Genomic DNA, 12,317 nt, shown 5'->3' on the forward strand with positions numbered 1-12,317 from the left:
AAGGAGGCAAGGACAGTGTTTTGCACTGTATAGCCATACTTTAGATATAGTAGATATGGTTATGCTATGGTTATAATTTGTCTCTGACTAATGATTATATCTCATAACCACACAGAAATACAAAGAAATACCACTTGCCTAATAAATTAATAACTCCATCATTGTAGCAGGCAAATAACTTAATCAGGTCTTTGAAGAGCAGAAGAAAGGCAGCATTTATCACTCCATTGGTCAGTTCTTTAGGATGAACCTGTCACAGAGAGAGTGTCATTTTATTATAATAATTATAATTATATATAATGTTTATAGTAATAATTATTGTTGTTGTTTTTGTTGTTAATAATAATAATAATAATAATAATAATAATAATAATAATAATAATAATGAGGTGATAACATTTTCTTTAAAATAAAAATTAATAAAAAATAATAATACACGTGTTGTTGGCGCCCTTTTTGTCAGCAAGATTCAGTATCTTGAATTTGAATTTGAGAGAGTCAACGAGAAAGAGATTGAGAAACAAGAAAAAGAAGAAAATACAAGAAGGGAGAGTGTAATCATATAATTAAATATGGTAATCACCCAATGTTATTAAAATATTAAAATTTCTTAAAAGATCTCTTATGAGACTTCATCAAGAGGGAAATATACTGATGCAAACAACCGTACATTAAAATATCAAGAATACATTCATACAAATGTAATCACATTTTAAATTTCCTCCATAAATGCACACATAAGAAGAAAGAATATGATCTGCATGACTAAAAGCACTGATAATCAGCCTTAGAATTTAAATTACTCTTAAGTCAGCCTCTAAAACAGGGATCTCTTCAATCCTGGGGGGACTGTCGGTCTTTGTGATTTCTCTCCAGTCAACAGCCAGTGCAAGCTTCAATCAATCAGTGCCTTAAATTAAGCCTTTATGCACTGAGACACACACAAAAAACGAAAAAAAAACATTTGGCATCATGGCCATGCAGGACTTGTTTCGGGATCCCCACTCTAAAGTGTGCCATTGAGTTATCAGAGACTTTAATGAATACAAACCATAGTGTGAAATTTAGCAAGACAGCACAAGAGTAAGGCGCACAGAGACATGGCCCGGATGTGAGGGTGGGAACTCACGTCGAACTCCAGCAGCGCATCGATCAGCCCCTGCAGGCTGGACATCCCTTTCAGCAGCTTGTCTGGAGCCATTGTCCTCATAACACCTTCAGCACTGAGATAAGCAGCAAATGCAAACCGCTCGTCACCCAGTCAACACGAAGATAAACAGCAAGCACAGCAGAACCTCTCAGCGTGCTCAGCGTCGACCGTCTCTACAACGTGTTCTCAGTTTCTAATGCATCTTCACCGTCTGAGTTCTCAAAGCTCCTATTTAAATGGGTCTCAAGTGTATTAATCATTTTAAATAAATTGAGAGGCTGCTGGGAGGCACTGAGAGAGCTGAGCACTCAGGAATCACGGGATACACATTTGCAATTATTACAGCGTTACAATTCATAAAGTCTCACATTAGGAGTGCTGATCCAGGATCTGGTTTCCTCGTCCGTATCCTAATGTCAATCTTTATGAGCTTGAAGGCAGAACTGATCTGAGATCAGCTGTGGCACTCCTTCTCTTAAACTCTCTACGAACACTGACCTTGGTCTGCAGTCAGTATTACAAGCAAATACAAGAAATTGCTGGAAACTGTGAATACCCTGTAGCACGTCGGCATAGCACCAGAAAAAGCACTGTCTCCTGCTTGCATGCTGAATCAGTTACATTGATTTACCCAAAATGCACTGCAATAAAAAATGAGAAGAATAATAGTGCAGACAGGATTAAACAGTCCGAAAGGCGGAATGACAGCTAATTATGCAATATCTCCTAATTACGCTTGGCTCTCATGTTGAACAAAAAATAAATAAAGTTAACACCAGCAGTTGTCCTTTCCTTGGCCAAGCAGTATTGGTATTGGAGGAGAGAACCTTCAACCTACCCCTTTTTCACCCGGGTGAAATCGAAGGCCATCTGCCGGTAAGCAAAGCCCTTCTCATTCAGGTACCTGCTGTAGCGTCTGATGAACGTTGACATGTCATAGCCTAGGATTCAAATCACAAACATCACCATCATCACACAGCATTAACACTCACCAGTGCAACTGAGAAATCTCAAAGGACATATCTTGTAAAGTACCACAGAGGAAGAGTATTGCACATGTTCTTGAATAACTGACGGTAAATAGCAACACCTCTACTCCTATTCACAGGATGACATTTCATCCCTTGCCAATAGCTGAAAGTTACAAAGACCAATCTTGCTCACCATGAGACCCAGTTTTGTCCAGAAAGTTACTGAGGTTGAAGAGAGTGCTGCGGGAGGCCAAGTACTGGATGAACCTCTGTGACAATAAAGCACAATTATCATGCAAAGACAACAATAACAACAAGAGTCTAAGTTCATGAGTGAAACCACAAAAATCAATTTTTATCTAAGTGCATTAGTTTACAAGCATTTCCAAACACATAGGAAACAGTTGTGCAATCACTGTTCACTTACGTAATTGAGCCTAGAGTAGGGGATTATGTATAAAATAATGTAACGCATCTTAAATGTAAGATGGTCGATAACTTTTTTGTACACTGCTGCTACAGTAGCCATTTCAGGTCTGTACAGGTGCAATTCAGTTCTCTACTGAGGGCCAAAAGGACTAAGTAATATGACAACCTTTGTGGGAAAAAAAAACTATTTTTGAGCGAAGTAAGTAAACATCTGTTCCGGAAGTAATTTTCAGATATAAAGCACTATTTTGATTTACAATAAATCAAATCATACATAATTTTAAGCAGTTATCGGTCCTTGAAAAGTCAGTTATGATTTTCTGAGTCAATATTTGTTGGAATTGTGAGCTAGGTGAGGAAAAACATGATGTCCCTGTCTGTATGTATGGAGTGGACGGAGTGTAGCACAGTGGGTAAGGAACTGGGCTTGTAACCGAAAGGTCGCAGGTTCGATTCCCGAGTAGGACACTTCCGTTGTACCCTTGAGCAAGGTACTTAAGCGAAATTGCTTCAGTATATATCCAGCTGTATAAATGGATACAATGTAAAATGCTATGTAAAAGTTGTGTAAGTCGCTCTGGATAAGAGCGTCTGCTAAATGCCTGTAATGTAATGTAATGTAATGTATAAATGCAACTGCTTTTAGAATTACGCTGCCTCTGAGCTGCTATAACAAACAACATGCTTTTTGCTGTTACATGTTTACAGAATGCAATCTAAAAAGAAAACAAGACGGTTGATATCCAGGAGTGGTACAGTGTATCTTCATTGGATGTGGGGAAATGGATGCATCTTCTGGTGCCACGTCAAAGCGTAGGCTATGAAGCACTATGGACAGCACAGAAAAAATGTGTATATTCCAGCTGTGTTGAAAGGAGCTGGACTATTGCGGGGATACAATGGGAATGTGTGGGAGGTTCTACGGCATCTTTTATCTCTCGTAGAAGAGTAATTATTTCTTGGGCTGGGTGTTTTTCACAGAAGACGTAGGTGTCACGAATTTCATGAGTCTTGTCTCTTTTTTAGTAGCGCTGTGAATTTCATTTGAGTGCTTTCCCTGATTTTTTTGAAAGCTCTTCCTGTAGCTACAATCAGTGACAACAGGCACTCCAAGACTCAAACCTCACAACCTAGATGTACCAAATCTAACTTTAAAGAAATAAAAATGAGAACACTAGTCCTTTTATTATTTTAGTAATGCAATTTGAGCATACTCCGTATTCTGTTTCTAATAAATGCATGCTCTTTCCATGATGGACAAACGCAATTTAAAGCACCAGCATTTATTCGTTGTTATTAGCTACTAGTGGCAACTGCCCACTGATTTTTTTTTTTTTTTTTACTTCAAGCACTTGTTACTGTTGCTACAGCTGTGCATGTTTCAATCATTTCCCACTGCTGTGTATGAGATCTACTGGTTAATTCAATAAATTGATGTTTTTAAACACTCTATGATTTCTGCCTCTTTTTTCAGTTTTCCGTGATTTTTTAACAACTTTGCCATGACTTCTCCAAAACTTTCTGTGACAAATATCCAGCTTTTATAGCTTGGTTGCAATAATTAATAATAATTCATATTGATAATCATTTGATGATTTCTTGCTCAAGAAATAATGAAATAATGTGATTCTTGCTGCAAATATTCTCTCAGAGCATCTTCAGTGCCACTACCTGTGTCTTCATCCTGCTTGCGCCTTGATTTACGCCTGTGTTTTTGGGGACGGAGACATTTCATGAAAAAATCGACCCTTATTAATTGCGTGAACTTTAGTCAATTCAAGGGTATACACAACAGACCTGGGACAAATACTTATTTGTTTTGGATTCAAACACTTTTCTACGCTTTACTGATCTTGCCTGGTGTATTAGAACCAATGAAATACTCACAAATAGTGCAAACCCCACCTTCTGGTAATACTGGCAGGCTCAATTACATCAGGCAAGATCAACAGAGCACAGAAAAGTATTTGAATCCAAAACAAATACGTATTTGACCCAGGTCTGATACGTAATCAACCGCACTGGTCCGTTATCAACCGCATAATATCTCTGCCCGTTATTTGCGTGATCCTCCCTTAAATGCATATGCATTAAGGAGAGAAGCACACCTTGCAACGACTCACGTAGATCATATGCATACTGCGCTTCCAGTCTTGTGTGCCTCTTTGACACATAAGACGCATGTTTCTGGGGCAGAATGCGTCATATCTACGACTGAAAACATATTAGTAAATCTATCCCATAGGACGCTAAGCTGCACAAGACAATTCAGCGCCCTGTTATTCTATTTATGGTGATGTTCGCAGGATGCTGTTGTTGAGGAAAGCCATTCATAACAACAATCAATCTATACCAATATTACAATTTCATAGTATACCTTATTGTCTATTTGAGCTCATGCATAATGTGTTTTTGAGGAGGTGGGGGGACGTTGGTGCTGAATCATAAAGTTTTAGTTAAATGCAAACTGTCGTGTGGAGAAGAATAGAGTCCACATCATTGTGAACTAGCACCATATAAACATTTTGTTCTGGAAAAACACATTTTGGATGAAAAGTACTTGTGTTTCAGTGGTCATGCGCTTGTGTGAGTGTTAATAGCACAACTGAGGAGTCATAATTGAGAATAGGAAAGTGCAAAAACATTTCAAATACAAGTCACATGAGGAATATTTCCAAATATACCGGCTATAAAGCTAAGAATAACTGCAGCATCAATTCAAATTTACAGACACTTTTCATTGCCATTTAACTGAAAAAAATACATAGCTTTGTTAATCAACATAAGGGACAAACTTTCAAATCAGTTGAAGAAAAATAAGAACATGTCATAAGACTTGTCATAAGACCTCAATAAAGGTTTTTTTTTTTAATATATAAAACACATTTTCTTAGTGCATTTTTCAGCACATTTCACCTCTATTATGCATATGTGCTACAATTATAACAATGCGGTTTACCATAATTTATGGAAAGGAGATCAAATAAAAGCTTAATCTAATGATTTGAAAATTACAACTATTTTGGAAAATATTAATCCATACAAAGGGAAAAAAATTATTACTTCCTCGCCCCTTAACCCAGCTCTGTGATTAACTCCACTGCAAAAAGGGGCTGTCACAGCTGCGGACGGCTACCCATGATGCAATGCATTTTCTCAGATCCATGGGCATATAATCAAAGCAGGGCTGTGGACATCTACCCACAATGCTTTCTGTGAGGAATATTGACAGTCGCCAATGCACTCTGTCAGCTCTGTGAACATCTACCTACAATGTACTTCATCAGTGCCATGGACAGCTAACCGCCGACACTTCATTCAATGTGAAAAGTCACCCACAATGCACGTCCAGATCAAAAACATACTCACAATGCACCTCATCAGTGCACAATGCACTAAATTAACAATGTGAACAGCTACACACAGTACACCTCCCCCCCCCCCTCGCTTCCCCCAGCTGCCACCAACAGGGGGAAAGGCATGAATGCTGTCGCGTAAGTAGCGCTGAAAAGGTGACAAGCATCACACTCACCTCATTTCCATGAACCATTATGTGATGTGTGGCGACTAGTGCCTTGAAGACCACCACCCAGCTGGCATTAGTGGACCTTTCAAACAGTGTATCAGCCATCTGTGGGATGTTCACGTTGGTCTCATTGGTTGCCTGGATCAGGTCTGCAAAAGAATTGAAAATGGAAACTGACTCTTCTGAAATCATCTTAAAATAACAATTAAATTATTCAAGCATTAAAGCCATTGCACACCTGCTTACATTAAAGCTGAATAAAATATGGCATGCATATAATTATCAGGGCTATGAAACAGTCATACAGGTTGACAAGTGGCTGAAGCGGAATTCATTTTACTGCTGTGCAATAACCACAGCTGTATACACTGTAGGAGAAATTCCTCCCACAAGGGTGGTTAATATCACCACATACACATTAGCCCGTTAAACACATATTAATTCCATCACTGCAGAACTGCACAAATTCTCCATTGTGTCAAAGAGGGAAAAAAATGTTGAATGAGTTTTATTCAGCTAAGTCCCCCCCTGCACTGCAGTATAGAGATGAGACATTACGATGAGACCCAGTCCCACAGCAGAACCTCCACCCGCCCCTTTCTCTCAGTCACACAGCAGAACCTCCATCTGCTCATTCCTCTCAGTCACAAAGCAGAACCTCCACCTGCCCCTTCCTCCGATTCACAGAGCTGAACCTCCACCTTCCCCTCATTCACAGAGCAGAACCTCCACCCGCCCCTTTCTCTCAGTCACACAGCAGAACCTCCACCTGCCCCTTCCTCTCATTCACAGAGCAGAACCTCAATTTGCCCCTTCCTCTCATTCCCACAGCAGAACCTCCATCTGCCCCTTTCTCTCAGTCACACAGCAGAACCTCCACCTACCCCTTCCTCTCAGTCACAGAGCAGAACCTCCACCTGCCCCTTCCTCTCATTCACAGAGCAGAACCTCCACCTGCCCCTTCCTCTCAGCCACAGAGCAGAACCTCCACCCGCCCCTTTCTCTCAGTCACACAGCAGAACCTCCAACTGCCCCTTCCTCTCATTCACAGAGCAGAACCTCCACCTGCCCCTTCCTCTCAGTCACAGAGCAGAACCTCCACCTGCCCCTTCCTCTCATTCACAGAGCAGAACCTCAATTTGCCCCTTCCTCTCATTCCCACAGCAGAACCTCCATCTGCCCCTTTCTCTCAGTCACACAGCAGAACCTCCACCTGCCCCTTCCTCTCAGTCACACAGCAGAACCTCCACCCGCCCCTTTCTCTCAGTCACACAGCAGAACCTCCATCTGCTCATTCCTCTCAGTCACAAAGCTGAACCTCCACCTGCCCCTTCCTCCGATTCACAGAGCTGAACCTCCACCTTCTCCTCATTCACAGAGCAGAACCTCCACCTGCCCCTTCCTCTCAGTCACAGAGCAGAACCTCCACCTGCCCCTTCCTCTCAGTCACACAGCAGAACCTCCACCTGCTCCTTCCTCTCATTCACAGAGCAGTCCCCAACCTGCCCCTTCCTCTCAGTCACAGAGCAGAACCTCCACCTGTCCCTTCCTCTCAGCCACACAGCAGAACCTCCACCTGCCCCTTCCTCTCATTCACAGAGCAGAACCTCCACCTGCCCCTTCCTCTCAGTCACACAGCAGAACCTCCACCCGCCCCTTCCTCTCATTCACAGAGCAGAACCTCCACCTGCCCCTTCCTCTCAGGCACAGAGCAGAACCTCCATCTGCCCCTTCCTCTCATTCCCACAGCAGAACCTCCATCTGCCCCTTTCTCTCAGTCACAGAGCAGAACCTCCACCCGCCCCTTCCTCTCAGTCACAGAGCAGAACCTCCACCTGCCACTTTCTCTCAGTCACAGAACAGAACCTCCAACTGCCCCTTCCTCCGATTCACAGAACTGAACCTCCACCTTCCTCTCATTCACAGAGCAGAACCTCCATCTGCCCCTTTCTCTCAGTCACAGAGCAGAACCTGCACCTGCCCCTTCCCCTCATTCACAGAGCAGAACCTCCACCTGCCCCTTCCTCTCAGTCACAGAGCAGAACCTCAGAACCTCCACCTGCCCCTTCCTCTCAGCCACAAAGCAGAACCTCCACCTGCCCCTTCCTCTCATTCACAGAGCAGAAGGAAGGAGGGCAAGTGTTGTGTGTCCAAGGTCACTTCAGGGGGTCAAGGAGAGTCACAAAGCTGCAAGGTGAGCAGCGATTCTTCCTTGAGGGCTTAGCTACGGGGGGGGGGGGGGGGGGGGGGGGGGGGGGGGGGGGGGGGGGGGGGGGGGGGGGGGGGGGGGGATTGGCAGATGGGGAGAGGAGGGAGTCACCCTGTGTTTATACATCCTGCATGAGACAGAAAACCTGAAGCCCATTGCGATCCTGAGAGGAACTTTATGCAAATTAACCCAGACACAGGAGGGGTTGTCGCAAAATGACTCACTGCCCTCAAAGCAAAAATGTTAGCTTTTAGCAGTGACTCGAAGTGCAACACAATGATGGATGAAACAGATAAAAAGCATTTCATCCTTATTCTTACTTTGATAAAATGAATATAGATCAATCCGTTTGGTTTCTCCCCCCAAAATATTGCTCATTTTTAACTCCATCATATTTGCTTGAGTGGGATGGAATTAGTAGTAGTTTGCTAGTGATTCATTACTTTGGTGTTTGGAAGGCAAAGGCAAATATTTTACTGATTATTTCCTTTCTGAGACGGTCATAACTATCAGCTGCGTATTCAAAACAAATTCACACCACTCCACCTCCACCCACTGAACTACATTGCAGTGCTCAGGCACTAATCAGGATCGGTGTTGTCTAAATAAAGACAGTAATCCTCCGTTAGGATAACAGCATGAGGAGTAAACCAAAGAGTAGCACATTCTACAGCTGGACGCACTACCACAGCGCAGACGGCGCCCAGAAATAGCCCGGATTAACACCACGGTTCTCCGCGGCATTGTTCACAGTAATTAGCTGATAATACGGCAGTTGTGACTACAGTAATGTGTAGCTCCAGCAGAATACTGTGGCTAATACAGTGGCTAGGTTTAAATATTCTGGATGGTGGTACGTATCCTGTGGAGACACTGGGAAAGGAGGGGGAAGGAACAGAAAGGGCTTCTCCTCTTAGGCTGCAGTTGGTTGTTCCTGCTCCCTTCCACTGCCTGGGAGAGTTATAGAATTTTGGGCAGCTACAGACTCACAAATAGGCATGCTCACCTGAGGCTGATCAACAATCAGCTCAGGCTTTGCTCACAGACTTTATTAGGTGAACCTCTATGCTTGGCGAATAGACTTTTTCATTCAAAAATCAGCTGTGTTCTGTGTTATCTTCCATAACTCTATAACTAAATGGTCATGTTTTTTTTTCTTTTCTTTAAATTTTTTTAATTACTTTTGATTCATCCAAGTAAAGTGGATTAAAATAGCCCATGGACAACTCATTCATCCCCTTGTGACCATTTCCTTCCACACAAGACATGCAACATAGCATTGGATGTGGCCAGAAAGTACATTACGGTCATGTCTTTCACTGAGGAGAGATCAAATATTTTATTGTCGCTCTAAAAATACTTTTTTTTTTAAATGTTTATTTAAATCACCATGATATATGCCGTATCAATTATGACCAAAAACTTCCTCAAAAACAAAGCACAGTTTCTTCTACTCAGATTGATTTAATACTGGTCTTCAACATCAGTTGATTGAAATACATTTTATGACATGTGACCAAAGGGCATGGTCTTGTTAGTTGTTTAATTATATGCAATGCTTTATACAAGTGCAAAATGGGATTTGCAGTTGTGTTGCTTAATGCTTGCTAGCTCGACAGGCTCATTCCTACAAAGCACCCAAAATAAATCTGCTGCAACTATGGCTTGCTTACATCTCCATTGCAATGAGATGTATGTGCAGTGCACAACATAAATCTACCGTTTTAATGAAATTTTCCCTTCAGTTTAACTCAAACTTCGCTTGAAGTCTCTGTCACTTTAATATTACTTGGCAACAGCTTTTTGTCTTACATTAAATACAACACAACCTAATGCAGTGTCTGCGTAGTAGAATACAAGAGTTATCACAGCCAGAAGTCATAACTCTAACATGCTATTACAAACAACGCTGTTGCTTTATACAGATATACCCATTCAACAGCCCATGTTTTGTTTTTGTTTTTGTTTTTTGCCAAAAGAATGAAAATGTTCCATTAAAAACTAATTTAACAATTGATCTGAAATAGATTGTAAAATAGTGACTACTAATACCAACCCTCTCTGCTCTGACAGAAACCTCTGATTCGATATATGGGTGAGTGTGTGTGTGTGTGTGTGTGTGTGTGCACGCGCGTGTGTGTATGCAGTTCACTGTGTGGTGTTTTGAGAAGAGACATGATGGGGTGTGGTCTCCATGTAACATGGTATTTTGAGGAAGTGAGCTCTCAAACTAACCTGATGTAATTATGCAGTAGTCACTGTAGAGGAGGAGTTCTTCAAAGCATATGGGGTTGCTGGTTTTTTGCAGCAATACAATGAGAGAATGTACTGTTTAAAACTACTGTGTAACATTTTGAGGAAGTCTGGTTGGACTCTGTTTGAGCCAGCAGTTATTTAACATTTGAGAACACAAAAACAATGTTACATTAGTTTTAAATTGATGCTGAACCATTACTTCAACTCTGGCCATGGTTCTGAATCTCCTTCATGAACTTGCACTGTCCAGGGTTCAGAAACTGCATGAGGTATGAAGGTTCTCAGGAGTAAGTCACTGCACAAACAACCTGCAGGACAGGTTGAGCCCTGCCCCTTCACATGGTGACATCACTGTTCGACGTACAGGACACTCCAGGATAACTACTGTGATGTAATCGCTGTAGCTCCACCCCTCGGCCTGCCCCTTTCGTGTCCATGTGCATCAAGCAAGAATCTCTCCATCAGTATCGCATCATCACTATCACCCCAAGCTAAGGAGACAATGTGTGTGAGAGAGTGAGACTTCACATAGAGAATGACAGATTAAGTGACTGATTCTGAGGGAATTGCAAATGTTACAGAGATTAATTTGAAAAATGATATCATCTCTCTTAGAAAGGGAAAACACATTTGCCTGAAAATCAATAAAGATGTTCTGAAGACACATCATGAGAAAGTTTTTAGATCATTTGTTTAGAATCTGCAGGGTGTCATCACATTGCCAGGACTAGCAGAGTGGTTGACTTCACAGTCACAGATGGAAACAATCATCTATTTGGCCATTCCCTTCCACTTCATACCCATGTGACCATACAAAGGCATTATAAAAAGCATAAAACAGATGCTTAAGCTCTGGGAAATGGGGATTCTATGGGTGGATGCACTTACTTTTCAGTGTTAGGTAGTGGTTTGGTGGACAATGCCTTCAAAGACCTTGACCCAAGGCACATAAACGTATTTATAGTCAAGTCACAGCTTCCCCTGTCAGATCACAGGGAAACCATCTTAAATCTAAAAAACAAGGGCAGCAAATGGAGGCTGTAACCCTCCCTAGGCTCAAGCCAAACCTGTTTTGCCTCCTGCCCACATACCAGTGAACACAGAACAGTACTATCACATATGAGGCTGCAATTATTCATCCTGAAATGGATAAATCCTTTATTTTTATTTTTTTTTTTTTTTTTTGGACAAAATACCAATTTACCAAAGAAGGCATAAATCCGGCCACACACAATTTGAACTATGAACAAAACTAAAAACAAAATGAAAACTAAAAATATGAAACCCAGGGAAATTAAACAATATACAAACACACAGAGAAAGACAGTTGAATAGTAAATGAGCTTTATCAAGAAAGAACCTATGGCAGCTTTCAAACCAAAAACACAAAGATTCCAGCAACCATATGATATCTTAGATATCACCAAGTCTTTAAAGAATATAAGAAACCGCTGCAAACAAAAGAGTCAAAATGTATGTCCAGCAAACTAAACAAAATTATAAAAAACAACTTAACTTATCCTAATTCAAAATGGCAACATTTGCTAAAGTAATTTTTACAGCAAAACTAAAAAAAAATAAAAAAATAAAAAATAAATTCCAATCAGCCTTTAACAAGTTATGAATTACAAATCAAAGATGATCAAAGCACACTGAAGGAAATGAAAGTGCTTAAGACTAAGTAAGTTGTTGGACCCAACTGCATCTGCTCAGAAATACTTAAACTTTAATCACCATTAAGCTTCAAGCTTTTACTGAACACCAGTTGCGTTCTTG

General features: G+C 41.3%; 1 protein-coding gene across 17 annotated transcripts in view; it reads right to left on the minus strand.

Moving 5' to 3' along the window:
* Positions 1-12,317, minus strand: part of LOC118230003 (clathrin coat assembly protein AP180-like) — a 37,882-nt gene that overhangs the window by 22,711 nt on the left and 2,854 nt on the right. For all 17 annotated transcript variants that reach the window (XM_035422661.1, XM_035422645.1, XM_035422646.1 and 14 more), the window contains exons 2-6: positions 6,083-6,225; positions 2,315-2,390; positions 1,989-2,091; positions 1,130-1,223; positions 139-250 (exon numbers count right to left, since the gene is read on the minus strand). In XM_035422661.1, coding sequence (XP_035278552.1) covers positions 139-250; positions 1,130-1,223; positions 1,989-2,091; positions 2,315-2,390; positions 6,083-6,225 — 528 coding nt within the window. The remainder of the gene's footprint in view (positions 1-138; positions 251-1,129; positions 1,224-1,988; positions 2,092-2,314; positions 2,391-6,082; positions 6,226-12,317) is intronic.

This window comes from Anguilla anguilla, chromosome 6, assembly GCF_013347855.1.
Source record: "Anguilla anguilla isolate fAngAng1 chromosome 6, fAngAng1.pri, whole genome shotgun sequence".
Taxonomy (NCBI): domain Eukaryota; kingdom Metazoa; phylum Chordata; class Actinopteri; order Anguilliformes; family Anguillidae; genus Anguilla; species Anguilla anguilla.